The sequence below is a fragment of the Quercus robur genome, chromosome 2, assembly GCF_932294415.1.
Source record: "Quercus robur chromosome 2, dhQueRobu3.1, whole genome shotgun sequence".
Taxonomy (NCBI): Eukaryota; Viridiplantae; Streptophyta; class Magnoliopsida; order Fagales; family Fagaceae; genus Quercus; species Quercus robur.
This window is the reverse complement of record NC_065535.1, coordinates 81,671,409-81,689,391: the sequence shown is the minus strand read 5'-3', so window position 1 is coordinate 81,689,391 and position 17,983 is coordinate 81,671,409. Positions and strand designations below refer to the sequence as shown.

General features: G+C 35.2%; 2 protein-coding genes and 1 pseudogene across 3 annotated transcripts; 1 reads left to right on the top strand and 2 right to left on the bottom strand.

The window, feature by feature from the left end:
- Positions 1–4,725: 4,725 nt before the first annotated feature.
- Positions 4,726–7,042, top strand: LOC126704196 (zinc finger BED domain-containing protein RICESLEEPER 3-like). Its single transcript, XM_050403220.1, has 3 exons — positions 4,726–5,459; positions 5,570–6,135; positions 6,927–7,042. The coding sequence occupies exons 1-3, from the start codon at positions 4,726–4,728 to the stop codon at positions 7,040–7,042; spliced, it is 1,416 nt and encodes a 471-aa protein (XP_050259177.1).
- Positions 7,043–11,559: 4,517 nt separating this feature from the next.
- On the bottom strand, positions 11,560–14,298 carry LOC126704187 (26S proteasome regulatory subunit 8 homolog B-like; annotated as a pseudogene).
- Positions 14,152–17,329, bottom strand: LOC126715314 (pentatricopeptide repeat-containing protein At1g31430-like). 2 transcript variants are annotated; one of them, XM_050415867.1, is made up of 3 exons: positions 17,029–17,329; positions 16,708–16,738; positions 14,152–16,375 (listed from the first exon to the last, which is right to left on the bottom strand). In XM_050415867.1, exon 3 carries the CDS (start codon positions 16,357–16,359, stop codon positions 14,359–14,361), a length of 2,001 nt encoding a protein of 666 aa, XP_050271824.1. In that variant the 5' UTR covers positions 16,360–16,375; positions 16,708–16,738; positions 17,029–17,329; the 3' UTR covers positions 14,152–14,358. The 2 variants fall into 2 exon arrangements, with proteins under 2 accessions (XP_050271824.1, XP_050271823.1); XM_050415866.1 differs by lacking the exon at positions 16,708–16,738 and having other exon boundaries at positions 17,029–17,327.
- Between the last annotated feature and the right edge of the window lie 654 nt (positions 17,330–17,983).

Sequence of the window (17,983 nt, the reverse complement as noted above, 5' to 3'; positions counted from 1 at the left end):
ATTATTATTATTATTATTATTATTATATATATATGTGGGGTCAAAGAGCTTATGACTCCGGTCCACTTTGTTTTAGGGCCCAAGGCCCGAGCCGAGAAGAGGAATTGCCGAGGACATACAATGAAAGTCCAAATAGCCTCAAGACATAGCCGAGGATGATTCTGTCTTCGGCATCCCAAAGCACTCCTAAAAGAAAGGGCAAGAACGGTATAGGAACAATTTAGGGAAAAACCGAACACATCCACGTTGATGAAGAAAGGACCCCTGGACAATTTGGCGATAAAGAACAAAGGAAAGGATGTCATTACTGCAATTAAATACTCAGCGTTAGACAAAGCAATGCTTTTCAGTTTTTTTAACCACCCCCAACCACTTTGGGTATGGGCTGATGGGACAAGTATCAGCCCTGAAAAGTTGAACCTACACGTGGATGTTGGAGGAGGGGTAAAGGCTAATATAAAAAGAGAAGTAAGCAATCCAGAAAAAGGGGCTGGGAAAAAAGGCCAAGAACCAGAACCTCCCAGGCTATGCCGAGGAGAAAGACTTCTTGAGCAAATATGGTTCACCTCTGTATGAGTACTGTGACTAACCACTGTCCGGTGATTAAGGCCTAATCTTCTAAACTCGCGCTCTACAAATTATATTGTTTGGGCCCTTAACGTGCGAACCCAACATCATTTTGGGGTCGTTACAAATTGAGTCCTTACAATTGGCGCCATCTATGGGAAATGCTTGTGCATTGGTACAGGCGATGGATCGAGAAAGTCCCTCCATCACTTCCAGCAGCCCGTTGTAGTGCCCTAACATAAAGTTCTACTAGGGGCTACGCTTCGAAGCGTTAGTAGCGCGGATGGTTCTAGGGGCTTCCAACGTCAGATCAACATCCCACACCTTGGCTGAGGGGCTAATCCCCCCAACTACTTAAAGAAAATTCTAAGTTTTGAATAGAATCAAGGTATTGTATGGTCCTCAGACTCAAACCTATGGGGAAACCAACTAATTAAATAAAAATCTAAGTTTTGGACTGAACCAAGGTATTGCAGGGTCCTCGGACTCGAACCAATGGGGAAACCAACTACTTAAAGAAAAATCTAAATTTTGGACAGAACTAAGGTATTGCATGGTCCTAGAACTCGAACCTATGGGGAAACCAAGCATGGTCCTCGGACTCGAACCTATAGAGAAACCAACTACTTAAAGAAAATTCTAAGTTTTGGACAGAATCAAGATATTGCATGGTCCTCGGACTCGAACCTATGGGGAAACCAACTACTTAAAGAAAATTCTAAGTTTTGGACAGAATCAAGGTATTGCATGGTCCTCGGACTCAAACCTATGGGGAAACCAACTACTTAAAGAAAATTCTAAGTTTTAGACAGAACCAAGGTATTGCATGGTCCTCGGACTCAAACCTATGGGGAAACCAACTACTTAAAGAAAATTCTAAAACCAACTACTTAAAGAAAATTCTAAGTTTTGGACAGAACCAAGGTATTGCATGGTACTCAGACTCAAACCTATGGGGAAACCAACAACTTAAAGAAGATTATGAGTTTTAGACAGAATCAAGGTATTGCATGGTCCTCGGACCTAAACTTATGGGGAGATTAGTCATTAGAAAATGGATTAAGTTTTAGACAGAATGGAAATCCCGTACCGTCCTCGGATCCCCATCTCTAGGGAGACTAATGTAAGCGAGTATGTAGGCCCGGTACAATCATACCTCGGTCCTTGGACCGGATGCCAAAAATGGGTAAAGCTATGAATGTTGTTAGGAACGTGGCAAAGCACCCTACTCCTCGGCGACCCTCTCGAATAGTTCATTTTGGGTTACCCATCCTCGGATGATCGCCTCATACCCAATACATAGCATTCAGCTATTATCCCGGTTAGTCTTATATGTACAACCTTTTTCAGGTTGGCATTATTATGCCTGTTAGTCTCAATAAATTCAAAATAATAGCTTTTTGCTAGTAGGGATTTCGGCCCTAGGTATTGTTCAGAATAAAAAAAAAAAAAAAATGCATTTCAAATTTTCAATAAGCTTATCAAATGGAGAGGATATGATCCATGTCAATGTGGTTCCTAGTCAGAACAACATTAATATAAGAGTTAATAACCGCAGAGCAACCCAACCTATATAGTCAAAACAACATTAATATAATAACCGCAGAGCAACCCAACCTATATAGTTGACTATGTGGTTGTATGATTTAAAAACTTTCAAAATCCAAAAAATCGGATGGTGGTTGCCTACCAAATGATATTTGACTATTGACCTAATCCTTATTTCAATTTTCCCATCTGGACGAACAAACTTGTCCTCAAGGTTCTGTTTGCCTAACAATAGAAGCATAAGGCCAAAAACTGTGTGGGGTTACGAATGAGTTGCAACTATCTTACCGAAACTGAGAATTCATTACCTGGGAAGGCTAAGCGTCATAGTCTGAGTTCCATTGTGTTAGTATACGACTGTAATGGGATCACAATATAATATGGTTCATCCTCATAGATGTAATAATATTTTTTTTCTGTTTTGTGTTTTTTTTTTTTTTTTTTTTTTTTTTTTTGGTTGAGAAGATGATGGTGTATTCCATTGTGTTAGTTTACGACTTTGATGGGATCGCAATATAATATGGTTTATCCTCATACATGCAATAATACTCATTTGATGGATGGTGTGTTGGTGATGCTTCACAAAAATATAATTGTTTCGGTGTAGAAAATTAGAAATATGGTTTTTTGGTAAAGTTCATGCGTTAATGCACCTCACCGAGTATGGTCTCCCACTTGCAAAAATAAAATGGTATTGAACAACCTGATTTGAGAATCAAAAAAAATTTGGGTTCAATAAATATAAGAGTTTTTTTTTTTTTTTTTTAGAATACTAAGTATTTTAATACATACACAAGGGAGAGTCAAAATCTTCTATCCCACTCTTCTTCCTCCGCTATATACTCCATAAATAAAAACATGCCACATGTCCTTTTAATTTATTAAATTCTAAATTTATGTATTCTATTATTTCAATTTCCTAAAATAAATAAATAAATAACCCATCATATTTAGGTAATTGAAATAATAGAAGACATAAATTTAGCATTTAATAAATTAGATAGACATGTGGCATGTTTTTATTTGTGGAGTATATAGTGGAGCAAGAAGTGTGGGACAAAAGATTTAGACTCCACAGTTTCTTTAAAACTTTCTCCACTCTCCCCTTGTGGAGTCCAAATCTTCTGTCCCACACTTCCTGTTCTACTATATACTCCACAAATAAAAACATGCCACATGTCTATCTAATTTATTAAATGCTAAATTTATGCCTTCTATTATTTCAATTACCTAAATATAATGAGTTATTTATTTATTTATTTATTTTATGAAATTGAAATAATAGAATACATAAATTTAGAATAATTTAACAAATATAAGAGTAATGCTACATTTATAACATCTTGACAATAATTTAACAACAAAACCTAGATAATAAGTCGTTATTGATTCTAATATGGGCCTAATACTAACATCTAGGGATGGCAATTTTTTCCCGCCCCTCCCCGCTTCGCCCCATGCGGGTTTTCCCTGCCCCGCAAAGGTGGTGGGGTGGGGATGGGGTGAGATTTTAGACCCGCACCACGGGGCGAGGCAAGGATGGGTTTACACTTTTTAGACCCACCCCACCCCGCCCCACCCCGCCCAGCATTAATAAGGGTTAAATTGTAATTTTATCGTACCCTAAAACCCTACTATTTAAACAAAAATATCATCAGCTTATTTTATTCTACCTAACGTGGCTCTACCTCTTTTTTCTCTCTAGCAAAGTTGGAAATAAGGTACCAATTTTAACTTTTTTTTGTCTTTATTAGAAATAAATTTATATAATATTGAATTGCTGATTTCATTCATGATTCATACGGTCTTTCTCAACTTACTTTTCCTCATGAACATAATATAATTTTTTTTAATGAGGTACGGGTCTGTGGCTCTAAATATGTGTCTGTGTCATTGTTTTTGTAATTTTGTGTGGGCATTTGGCTACTTAACAACATTGCTTCTTTATACTTGTTAAAATCCATATCTATTTTACAAGCTGGGTTTTTGTTTTACAGGGAATGGGAACAAAGGCATAATATCACACAACTTACCCATTACAAAAGCCGGTAACTTTTGTAGTGTGTATGAAGACTTTATACCTGTTTTTGAACTCAATCTTAAGCGATGTGGGACTACCCATGTTTTTTCTTTTGAGAAGGAACACAAACAAACAACACACGCACACAGGGAATGGGGACAAAGGCATAATATCACATTTACAATTTAATTTTGTTTTATGTATTTTTATTAAAAAATATAAGGTACAAGTTTTTTTTTTTTTTTTTTAAAGGGGTACAGGTTTGAGACTTTGTCCCATTCTCTATGAAATAGTCACAAAATGGGAGGAATTAACTAATGCATACTACTGACTACTTAGTATAGAGGAGATTTGTTTTAGTATTTTTTAGGCCAATGAAATATGAATACCCATTTGTGTATGTGCTGCGGGTGCTATGATTTTTAATTTAATTGTTTAACGACGTTGCTAAATATATTTTAATTGTTTAACAACGTTGCCAAGGAGATTTGTTTTAATTTTTTTTTTCGTTCCCATTATTTTATATTATATTTGTTGGAGAAATATAGTTTGTCCATTACTAAGTTGCCAAATTAACATCAGGAAAAAAAATGACTTCATATGAAAACATTGGTAGCTCCAATCCATCTGGCAGCAATCAATTTCCTTTGATAGTAGATGAAGATAATGCAACCCCATCATCACCTTTGTTGAATATGCCAAACGATGTCCAAGCAGTCCAGCCTAGCAATGAAATAATTCAAGAAGAGGGGAAGTACAAATCAATTGTTTGGAATCATTTTAAAAGAAAGAGAGTTGATGAGAAAGACAAGGCTGAATGCAATTATTGTAAGAAATTGCTAGTAAGGGGATCCAATTATGACACTAAACATTTGCATGACCACGTGAAAATATGTCCAAGGAGAAAGTTTCAAGACATTAGGGATATGAATCAAAAAATTTTGGCGAGGGATCAAAATAAAGTGGATTCAATGGCGGGTGTGAATGCTTATAATTTTGATCAAAATGTATCAAGAAATAAACTTACTCGTATGATCATCTTGCATGAGTATCCCCTCTCTATAGTTGACCACATTGGTTTTAGAAAATATTCAACTTCTCTTCAACCATTGTTCAGGATGGTTTCTAGGAACACAATCAAGAAGGACATTTTGAGCATCTATGAGAAAGAAAGGGAGAAATCAAAGCATGAAATTGATAAGAATCAGGGTAGAATTTCTATTACCACTGATATGTGGACTTCACAAAACAAAAAGCGAGGGTTTATGGTTGTAACAGCACACTTCATTGATGGTTTGTGGAGATTACAAAGCCGAGTTATGAGGTACTTTTTTTAAAGTATATATTCATTTTTATGTTTCACTTAAATTCTTTTCAAATGTTTTATGAACTTATATCATTGTTGGTTCTAATTATTTAAATTTCTCATTTAAGGCTTATTTATGTGCCATCTCCACATATGAAAGAAGTGCTTTCTAGTGTCCTTCTAGATACTTTGTTGGAGTGGAATATTAATAGGAAGTTATCTACTGTGACTATGGACAATTGCAGTACCAATGATGCAGTTATAAAAATTATCTTAAATAAGCTTCAACGTGGTGCACTTATTATGCGTGGATCAATGTTGCATATGCGTTGTGCAGCACATGTTCTTAATTTGACTGTTCAGGATGGTTTGGATGTAATTGGATCATGCATTGAAAAGGTTCAAGAAAGTGTGGGATTTTGGTCTGCATCAACAAAGAGAAGGCAAAAGTTTGAAGAGACAGCTCGACAAGCACATGTTGAATGTACCAAAGAACTAGCCCTTGATTGTAAGACTCGTTGGAACTCTACCTATCTCATGCTTTCTATTGCTATAAAGTATCAAAATGTCTTTTATCGATTGAACATATGTGAGTCATCTTATAAGTGCATTCCAATAGAGGAAGAATGGGAGATGGCAAGTAATATATATGAGAGATTGGCAGTGTTTCACAAGGTTATAGAGCTATTTTCAGGTACCTCATACCCTACAGCTAATCTTTTCTTTCCTAAAGTGTGTGAAATAAAAATAGCTTTGAATTCTTGGTTTACAAGCGCAAATGATGTGATTAGGAGTATGGCATTTAAAATGTTGGAAAAATTTGATTGTTATTGGAATGTGATTTATGGTGTTATGGCTGTGGCAACCATTTTAGACCCAAGATATAAGATTGAATTGTTAGAATATTATTTTCAAATAATTTATGGTGATGAAGCTGATAATGAAATTCAAAGGGTTAGAGATATTTGTTATGAAATGATTCGTGACTACAGTTCTAGGAGAATGGGTAGGGAAGTACTCGTGGCCCTTGTGTGGGAGAGGATCTGCAAGTTGATGACTCCCTTATGGACTTTGAAAGATATCTTAGTCAGAAAAAAAGGGGTGGGAATATTAAATTGGAGTTGGACCATTACCTTGAGGATGATTTAATGCCAAGAACTGTGGATTTTGATATTTTGGCATGGTGGAAATCTAATGGACCAAAGTATCCTACTTTGCAACGTATTGCAAGGGATATGCTTGCCATTCCAGTGTCAATTGTTGCCTCAGAGTCATCATTTAGCACAAGTGGTCGATTGTTAAGTCCACATCGCAATAAACTTCATCAAAAGACTGTGGAGGCATTAATGTGTGCTCAAAATTGGTTATGAGCTGAAATTAATGGTAATTAAATTTACTAGTTTAATTATGCAATGATTTATGTTGCTGCATTCTTTATTATATTTTTCAATTGTTTGATTGAATTTATTTTATCTTTTTTTTTAGGTTCTTCATCTACCATAGATGGAATTGAAGATAAATTCCAAAATATCCTGGATGATTATGATGATGAAGAAGAAAGTGGTGTCACAATGATGGAAGAAAGTGGAGATTCTTTTTGAAGAACTAGGCAATTTTTTTTTTGTTATGTATTAGGAGTTTGGATTATTTTATTGTGTCATACTATGAGATTTTTGTTGTGATATTGTCTTGTTAAACATTTAGATAATATTATTTAGTTTTTGCTAAAAATTAGTTTAATTTGATAGAATAAATTTATTTATAATTTCAAGTATATTTTTATTATTGAAACATGTCATTTTATTTGAAAAAATGGTAACAGTTGTAGAGAAAATTAATAAGAAATAAAGTTTTACAGTGTAGGGCGGGGCTTCGTGGGTCTTTGTGGAGCCTTAAGGGGTAGGGATGGGGCAAGAAATTTTCCCCATCATGCGGGGCGGGACAGGAATGGGGCAAGAAAAATCCATGCGGGGTGGGAGTGAAGATCTCATCCTTCAGTCCCGTCCTGCCCCATTGCCATCCCTACAGTAACATCACTTTTTTTTACTTACCAACAATGTCTTATTATATAAGTTTTGTTGTGAAAATTTTGTGAACATAAAATTACTCTTAAAAATAATTTTAGGTCCCCAAATATAATATTTTTAACCCCTTAATCAACAATAAAAATTAGATAATAGCAAAAATAACCCAAACAAAAATAAGACTCAGCCAAACCACAAGTGAACAAAATCATTCAACAAAGAGTCTATTAAAAAACAAACAAACAAAAATTAAAATCTCTAATCATTCAAATATATAACTCGTTTAATCCATTATATAAAAATAATCTCTAATTTCATTTTCCTAAAAAAATAAATATCAAGAGAAATACTGTAATTATAAATCATACTTAGCAGTGTTAGCAACTCTGCCTTTTTTAGCTTTATAGTCAAAACAATTTTATTCCCCTCAACAACTCGACTAATAGTTGTAAGTTGTAACAAATATTAAAGCTATATATATATATATATATATATATATATCCTTCCCTCCAAGTTATCATATCCTCCATAAATACTCTTATTACGACAGTGGCCTTTTTCCGTTGCAGCAAACCAATGTTCTGATATTCATATTATCCAGTCTCCACGCTTTATAAATGTTATACGTTGGAAACATGCGGCATTAATTATAGAGCCTGTCCTCCCCCCTCTTTCTATGAGGGTGCTTTCTCAAAAAAATATTATAGAGCCTGTCAGAAAATTATGGGCTTTTTCCTTTTTTTTTACCGAAAATTTTCTAAAGTAGAAACAACTTTACCAAAGTTACACAATAATCAACCTTATGATTTTGTGAACGATTGACTTCAGTGTTAAAAGACACTAATTTAAGAAGTCTTCAATATTTTATTTATTTTATTATATATATATATAATCAAATCAAATTACTCACTATGGGGGTATAAAATCGGGAAGTTCATGTCAATGTCTGTGTTGGGCCCAAGGCCCGATCCAAGGAAGGCCCACCCCTTGGCCATGGGAAGGACCCTCCTCGGCCATAAATGTAGCCGAGGGCAAAGGGAGCAACTCGGTCCTGGTGATGACATTCCGGGTCATTTCGCCGAACAGGAAAAGTACTAAAACGACAAAGAACAAGAGAAAGGCTGTCCTTACTACAATTAAGTACTCTACACCTGATAGAGCCATGTTTTTCAGCTTTTACAACCACGCCCAACCACTTTGGGTATGAGCTGATGGGACAAGTACGAGCCCTATAAAACTGAACCTACACGTGGACGTTGGGGGAGAGAAAAAGCTAGTATAAAAGGAGGGAAAAAGCTAGTATAAAAGGAGGGAAAAAGCTAGTATAAAAGGAGGAGGAAGCAGTCCAGAAAGGGGACTGGGACCAGGTCCAAGAACCGGAGCCACCCAGGCCGTGCCGAAGAGAAAGTCTTCTTGGATAAGCTCAGCTCACCTTTGTGCGATCATCATGAACACCATAACTAACGACTGTCCGTTCACCAATGCCCAACCTTTTAACCCACTCTCTACAAATTCATTGTATTGGGCCCGCTGGTCCAAGATCCCACCCATCGTGTGGTATTAGGCTGAAAAACGAGAACCTACACTCACAAATAAATAAATAGTCATAATTTCAGTTATACAATTAAAATAATGAAATGCCAACTTATTCATTTTTTTTAACTTGCTAATATACTTATTTTCCAATGAAATGCAACTCATTCATATTTTTTAAAACTTATATATATATATATATATATATACACACACACACTCTCTCTCTCTTTTTCTTTTTTGACTTTTCCCTAAAAATAAAATTTTTTAAAGTAGAAACAACTTTACCAAAGTTGCACAATAGTCATACTTATATTTTGTAAACAACTGACATAAGGGTTAAAAGACACTAATTTAAAAAATATTCAACATTTTATTTTATATATATAATTATATATTAAAAATTAAATTAAATTATACACAAATAAATAAATAGTCATAATTCCAATTATACAATTAAAATAATGAAATGCCAACTTATTCATTTTTTTTAACTTACTAATATGCTTATTTTATAATGAAATGCAACTCATTCATATTTTTTTAACTTATATATATACACTTTTTTTTTTCTTTTTTTGACTTTTCCCTAAAGAATTTTTTTTTTTTTTAAGTAGAAACAATTTTACCAAAGTTGCACAATAGTCAACCTTAAGCTATTCATTTTTACAATTAAAATAATGAAATGATTCTTAGTAAAATCCATTTAAGAAATATTCAACATTTATTATATATTTATATGTAAATTAAAAATCAAATCAAATTATATACAAATAAATAAATAGTCATAATTCCAATTATACAATTAAAACAATGAAATGCCAACTTATTCACTATTTTTTAACTTACTAATATACTTATTTTCAAATGAAATGCAACTCGTTCATATTTTTTTAAACTTATATATATACATACACTTTTTTTTTTCTTTTTTTGACTTTTCCCTAAAAAGAAAAGTTTCTAAAGTAGAAACAACTTTATGAAAGTTGCACAATAGTCAACCTCATGTTTTTGTGAACGACTGATTTAAGGGTTAAAAGACACTCATTTAAGATATATATATGTGTGTTTATATATGTAATATGTATATATATTAAAAATCAAATCAAATTATATACAAATAAATAAATAGTCATAATTCCAATTATACAATTGAAATAATGAAATGCCAACTTATTCATTTTTTAACTTACTTATACACTAATTTCTTCCATTTATCTATAGGATAATTCACAAATCACAATACATAACCGAATACGAGAATTATTAACAATACCCTTTTTGGCTTTTCCTTAAAAAAAATTTATTAAAGCAGAAACCTTATGGAAGTTGTAAACTATGTGGAAATAATGAATTATATTTAAAGTCATATATGAAATCAATGAAAACCCCATCGGTCAAAAATGGCAGCCAGACTTATCAACTCGGACTTTGCCTTGGCAGATTGATGAGGGGACCAAGTTAACACTAGAGCAAACTTCCACACAGATCTAAGTAAAGGACAATAAACAAGCCAATATTAAAAGTTCAGACTTATTCTTTTAATTTTATTTTGAACATAAATAGAGCTCTAACTCATTATCAAACAATACTATATGTTCAAGCTTAGTTCATTTTCTTATCAATTAAACTCAAGTTTATTGACTAGTTACTTAATTAACTTAATCTTTTCTCATATAAAGTAAATCCATGTCTAAAATTTTTTACTCTTTAACAAATTAATGAATTTTTACTACAAATGGATTGTTTATGATATTATCAAAAAAACTATATATAATAATTTGATATCATAAAAATATATTTACAAAATTATACAATACAATTTCAAGTCTATGTAAGTACACATATACACAAGTGTACATATAAATTGTTAAATCAAGCCTTATGTTCGTGAGTTTGTTTACAAATACATTATTATGTTTGAATTTGACACATTTTATTGCCGAGCCTAAACTTAAACTTCAACCTAAATTGTTTGCTAAACAAATATAAACAAATTTTTTCTCTAATTAGTTAATTTACAACCCTGTTAAGGTAACATGTAAGGTCGTCATTTGGGTCAACTCTCTCTCCTTGGCACATTATGAGGGAAATAAGGTAACACTAGAATGCACACAAACCAAGGTCCTAATCTCTAATAAGGTTGTCACTGGGACAGCTCTTTCATCATTATTGTTTTTTTTTTTTTTTTTTTTTTATAGTATCCAAAAAACTCTATGAATATTTAACTATCCCTCCGGTGTAAACTCCATTCCACACAACAAATAATTTCAAGAAAGAATCCCTAAAACCCAATACCTCATAGATCTCATAAAATCTTGAGAACTACTAAAACCAATGCTTGGAGGAATCAAATCGTAGGATCAATGCATTATGAAACCTGGTAGAATTCCAAAACCTTTTTCTTTTGGAGGAGAATATTAGTCCAAAACTGATCACAACTAGCACTACATGATATGATTGTCTGATCCCTGAGTGCTATGCCCCATGCTGCATATGCCCAGAAGACTAAGCCACATGTGGTCGTTCTCCAAGCAGACTTTTGCTGGAAATTATGATCGTTCTGGTCGTCTAACCAATAGATTGATAAAAGATTAACAGTCATTGTCAAGGGACATTCTTGTCCGATACTAGAAGTGAAACACGACCGATATTACATAAAAATGTATCACAAAAGAATATTTAACAAAATAAAATAAACAAAAATGCCAGTGGTACTTTAAAAACTTCAACAAAGTGTAGGGCACCCTCGCCCTGTTTTTTATATCCATACAAAGAAGAACAGAACTGTTGGCTGTGGGTGAAGGACAAAGCCACACAGGTCAATGGTTCAAAGGGTGGTGGAGTGAGACAAAACATCAACATATAGGAACACTACTACCATAGCTTCCGCAATGACATGTTTTTCTTGGTCTCCTTCTTCATTACCTTTGCCACTGCCATCTCAAAATCTTCTTATGTTACATGAACCCTCCTCTCCCTCAGAGCAAACATCCCAGCTTCTGTGCACACAGCCTGCAGAACAAAAAAGAAAAATGTGTGAAAAATATGATTATGGACAGAAAACACACGCAATTCCTCACTTCCGAAGACTTGCCTAGCCCAGTGTAATAGCTCGTTATGGAATTAACAAGATTATACTCTTACCATTCTGTCCAAATCTATCCAAGAGAGTTGAGATTGGTGTAACTGAATAAAATACTGGCAATCTTTAAGGGGGAAATCCCAAAATAAGTTCAAAACAAAGGCAGCATAGCAGCCTTAGATAGTCAACAGCAGCTGCTGCAGCTATAACCTGGGAGCATTACATCAAACAACCTGTTTTTTTCTTCTTTTTAAAATTTTCTTTTCTTTTCTTTTCCCTATATGTAAGATCAAACAACCTGTGGTTAATAGGGTAATAACCTTCCCTGAGTACAAGAATGAAAGCCTATTTTGACATTGCTTGCCAAATACTTTCCATAAGAGATGAATTTGTTTAAATAGTTGAAAATTTTAAATTTTTATTGACATGTTACATGCTCCCTGGGTTTAACTTTGAAACTAAAACTTCACCTTCACAAGGAAACACTTGAACCATAGAGGTCATCACCAAATTTGAAATTTTTAACCAAGGTTGTTTAACCTAATTGACTCAAGTTCACATATTTTACTGCATAAACTCCCTCAAGCATTACAAGTATCAACACAAGATTTGGTTAAGATGATTCAAATATTTAAGAACTAAGTATTAAGATTCTCATTACATGATGGCGTATGAAAAAATAGAGGAAAAGAAAAAGAAAAAAAAGTGTATGGCAATACGTGCCGATGCACTTCACCAGCACAAACTACTGATTACACGAGCTTTGAGACATCCAAACAGTTTCACACTAGGAAGCACAATGTTAGGTTAAGAAGCTCCAGCATAGTCCACTGCATTTCACTGTCACCATTGCCACTACCAGATTCCATTTGAGCATATCCAATACTGTCTATTTCATCCATAAATATGATTGATGGAGTGTGTTCCCTGCCAAAGAAAAACAAAGAGGTTGATATACAAAATGCTTAGTTTAATAGAATTGTAAAACCAGAAACATTAATGCATCACAATCTCTCTTCTTCTTTTTTGTATTCAGACTACTGAATGATCACAGGTAACTCTACAACTGAAACATATCAGAAACAGATGAATATATCTTGTGCCACATCACAAATCTGATAATATTGCAAAGTGGTTCCTTTGTATATTCAGAGGTTCCACAAGGTGAGACATCTAAACCAGATATACACCCACAAACACACACACAGCATTTAAATTTCATGGTATGAAAACACTTCAATACTACACAGCCAAGCATTAACACAGGAAAAAAAAATCATTTTCCTAATCTATTTTTCCATAAACAAAGCAAAGCCTAATCAGCTATGAAGAAATCGAGCATGTGGCTTATTAAAAAGATAAAAACAAACCTGACCATGACAAAAAGTTCCCTAACCATTCTGGAACCTTCTCCAATATACTTCTGAACTAATTCTGAACCAGAAACCCTGACGAGAGTACAATCAGTATGATGAGCCACAGCCCTAGCCAGCAGTCTTTTGCCCTAGCCAACAGCCTTTTGCCTGTACCAGGTGGCCCATATAGCAGGACACCCTATCATGTAGAAAGAGAGAGTTGGTGAAAACCATAAGCACCAATGTCTATTAAGTAAAGAAATAAACCTACAAGTTAATGTGGCAACATCATGTTACCTTCGATTGAGCTATTCTAAGACTCAAATAACTCGGGATGTTTGATTCGAAGCTCAATGACCTGGAAAGATAATTACAAATCATGAATAAACCGTTATATCAATCAACCACCTAATATGCCTCCCTAATCAAGGAAGTAGTAAGGAGACACTAAGACTTGGAGTTAGAATGCAGAAAGTAAAGGGGTAGACGAGACAAACCTCCTTTATCTCTTTAATTTGCTAGTCAAGACCACCAATCATGTCATATGTGGAATCGAGAACCTTTTCAACTTTCATAAGGTTGACCAATGGATCAACTTTTCTTGGTAAGATTAAATGAAGCACATAACTGTCATTGCAGAGAGCAACTCTTGTTGACGGACCACTCCTTTAGAATTTCCCATTTTCATTTGAGAAACCCAATCACCAAGACAATTCAAGCATGTTTACTCATTTCTTCTAGAGCTATGGGTCTTTGATGATCACTTGAAACCTCTCTAACCTGAGAATTCTTGGACCCACTCTTCTCTGGTGGCTGAACAATAAATAATGTTTATTGTTGAGCAAACTGCAAATTGTCATAAACTTTTTTCTCATAGCTCCACTGTGGCTTGCAAAATTCTGAAAATGCAGCTTTGTTCCTCACCAACAAACTGGAACCAGGATTTCTCTTTCAATCTCACTCTCTTCTGAATCCAACAAAGGTCTTGACAGTCTATCTAACATGGAATATATTTCTCTCATTTCTGAATGAGATGGATCTCCAACAACAAACTCATGGACAATCCCATTAACCTCAATTGAACTACATCCAGGCACCTTTTTGACACCAAAATCTTTCATTTTCCTTCTCACTTTTGTTACATCTTCCCATCTGTCAGCAGAGGCATAAATATTGGCAAGGAGCGTATGAATACTGGAATCACTTGACTCAATTTTCACCAGCCACTCAGCCACCTGTTCACCCATCTCAACATCGCCATGGATTCTGCAAGCACTAAGCAAAGAACCATAAAGTGGAACTAAGATCTCACTATTTTCTTTAGGGACTTCTTCTATCAATTTCTCTGCCTCGTCCAACTTTCCAGCTCGACCAAGAAGGTCAATCAGACACCCATAGTGTTCTAGTTTCGGCTCAATCTCATACTGCTTTGTCATTGAATTAAAGAACTGGCGGCCTTCCTCAACCAATCCTCCATGACCACAAGCGCTTAAAACACCAATAAAGGTGATATCATCAGGTGTGGCCCCAGCTTGTTTCATCTCTAAGAACAACTCAAGTGCTTTGCTTGTCTTACCATTCATGGCAAGCGCACAAATGATTGAAGTCCAAGAGGCTGTATCTTTTTCCTTTAACTCATAGAAAATGTCCAAAGACTTCTCCACACACCCACATTTTGCATGCATTTCTATAAGAGAAGTGCCGACGACTGTATCCACCGAAATTCTATTCTCATCTATGTATCCATGAATCCATTTTCCTTGCTCTAGAGCTCCCAACTGAGCACAACCTGTGAGGAGAGCAACCACGGTGAATTTATCTGGTTTAACCCTTCTAATTTGCATCTCTCGAAATAGAGCCACCGCCTCATCAAAACGGTTAAACTGCACATACCCATTAATCATAGCTGTCCAAAGAACTATATCCCGAGTGGGACTCTTCTCAAACAACTTTCTAGCTTCATCCAGCTCACCACAGTTCACATACCCAGACACCATACTGGTCCAACAAATCACATTCTTTGTATGCATCTCATCAAAAATTTGCCGGGCTACACTTAAACAGCCACACTTAGCATACATGTCTAACAAAGCATTCCCAATGACAGTAGTAAATCCAAGCTCATTTGCAACATAACCGTGAATTTCCTTACCAAGCTCCAAATTTTTCAAAGTTGTACAAGCTGACAGAGTGCTTACAACTGTGGCTTCATCAGGCTTCTCATTGCTCTCCCTTCGCATTTGCCAAAAAACATTCACAGCATCCTCAAACCTCCTACGCCTAACATAGCCTGAAATCATAACGTTCCAAGACACCTTGTCTCTCTCAGGCATTTCATCGAACAGCTTCTTGAAATTCTCAACCTTGCCCAGTTCAGCATACATGTCCATAAGCGAGTTACAAACGTAGGTATCAAACTCAAGCCCAGTCTTCACCACAAACCCATGAACCTTCGCACCCTTCCAAGACTCACCTAAACACCCAATCGCTTTGAAGGCATATGGGTACGTAAAATTGTCGGGCCAAAGACCATGTTTTCTCAATTGGCCAAAGACCCAAATGGATTTTCTAAAGCTACCCTTCTTTGCAAATGCTTTCATCAACACGTTGTATATGAACAAGCTCGGGTTTTGGATATAATTGAAGATTTTCTCAGCGTAGTGCAAGTTCCCAAGAGATGGGTCAGTGCAGAAGACCATGAGTTTGTTGAGGGTGTCATGGTTTTGGTGGAGACCAACCCGGAAGATCTGGGTCTGGATTTGTTTGAGATGGGTCATGGATTCGCAGTTCTTCAGGTATTGAATGCATGACGTCTTGCTCAGCCTGGGGCTGCTAGAGATGCTTGAGAAAAGGTGTGGCTTTGAAAGGAATTGGCGGGAAATAAAGTGGAATAACCCAACGTTGTTGTGTTGGAAGAGCATTGACTATGTGAGCTCACTGCAATTTCAAAATTTTAAGCTCATATGGTTTGTGAAGACAGAATGGACTAGTAGTAGTACACTATACAGCTAGGTAAAGCCCTCTGGAGTTTGGAGCAATATCAAACCTTTTTTTTTTTTTTTTTGGGAAAAAAAACTAGCTTTCAAAAAGAGAAGCATTTACATGCGCAACATAGTGCCATGGTGCAAACCAAAAGAAACAGGGTATATAGACTCAATGATAAACGTGACTAATGTTGATATAATCAAAAGGTGTCTAACAAAATGTACTCTTTATTTATTGCTAATATGCAAGTAACAAAGTCCACTGATAGCAATATATGATCTTACTTCAGCATGAAGTCTGAGCATCATACATTACCTGCAAAGGAACCATGAATATTAATCTAGGCAGCCCAATCTCATGTAAGTTTATAGACATTGATAATAAAATAGGGATACAAACTAAAACAATAAACCCCAACCCCATCAGACCCGTCTCTTCCCTAAACCAAAAACACCCAAATCTCACTCCCCATTACAGAACTGCAAAGCCAAAAACGTTTATCTTTCAAGTGAGATTTGGTTATAAAAATAAGACCCTTGTAAGGTCTTATTATGGTGCCAAATCCGAAGATGTGAAAAAATACAGAAAAGGAGAGAGAAGAAAACCTTCTTGTGACGACAGATGTTGGAAGAGACGAGAAAGCTTCCGGCGTTGGGGTTTGGAAGCAACGAGAAGGAGAGACCATTTTGGGTATTTTCCGACGAGACAAAGGCCAGTCTTGTCGGAACTAGTGATTTTCGGCAGCGTAGCTCCGGCGGCGATGCTAGTAGTGGCTGTGGAGGTAGGTTTGGAGTTGAAAGAGTGTTAATGCCAATGGCGGGGATTTTCAAGGGCAATTTTGTCTTTTTATTTCAAGTGTGTTTAATGCCGAGCGTGGTTGTTGAGTTGGAGGAGTTTTTTTTTTTTTTTTTTTTTCTTTTTTGATGAATAGTTGGAGGAGTTTTCTTACCATTCGCATTCTCTCCCCAATAATGATGTACGTGATATTTTTTATTCTTACTATTCACATTCATATTCCGAGATTTTTTTTTTTTTTTTTTAAGTCTTCACTTGTTAAATTTTTTAGTGAATATCCTAAAAATATTTCTAAAGCTACCACGGATAACTATCACGAACAAATTGTTGGATAGGAACTAAGATGCATCTAACAAAAAGAAAGAGGAATGAGGGGTTTATGTTTAATGGTAATTTTGTTTGTGTGAGAATAGTGAGCGGTTGGCATGAGATGGAGACAAAATGGCTGAAAATTGTAGAAACAAAAATTTTTGGGGGGATTGTGTCTAATCACATCCACATAGGTGTCATATCTGTGAGATAATGTTTATTTTTAACCGAACCTTAATAGTTTCATTTTAATCTATACTTTAAGGATACAATTACAACAAATGAATATCTTTAAAAATTCTACATAAGTTTTATATGTGTGAGATAATGTTTATTTTTAATTAAACCCTAATGATTTTAGTCCAAACTTCAAGAGTATATATACAACAAATGAGTTATATATATATCCTCCCCACTACAGTTGGCAAGCCTATCAGACTATGAGCATAGTGGGAA

Coding starts and splice junctions, on each gene's coding strand:
- LOC126704196 (XM_050403220.1), top strand. CDS start 4,726: ATGACTTCATATGAAAACATTGGTAGCTCCAATCCATCTGGCAGCAAT. Junction 5,460..5,569: donor TTACAAAGCCGAGTTATGAG/GTACTTTTTTTA, acceptor TTCTCATTTAAG/GCTTATTTATGTGCCATCTC. Junction 6,136..6,926: donor GGTTATAGAGCTATTTTCAG/GTACCTCATACC, acceptor CTTTTTTTTTAG/GTTCTTCATCTACCATAGAT.
- LOC126715314 (XM_050415867.1), bottom strand. CDS start 16,359: ATGCTCTTCCAACACAACAACGTTGGGTTATTCCACTTTATTTCCCGC.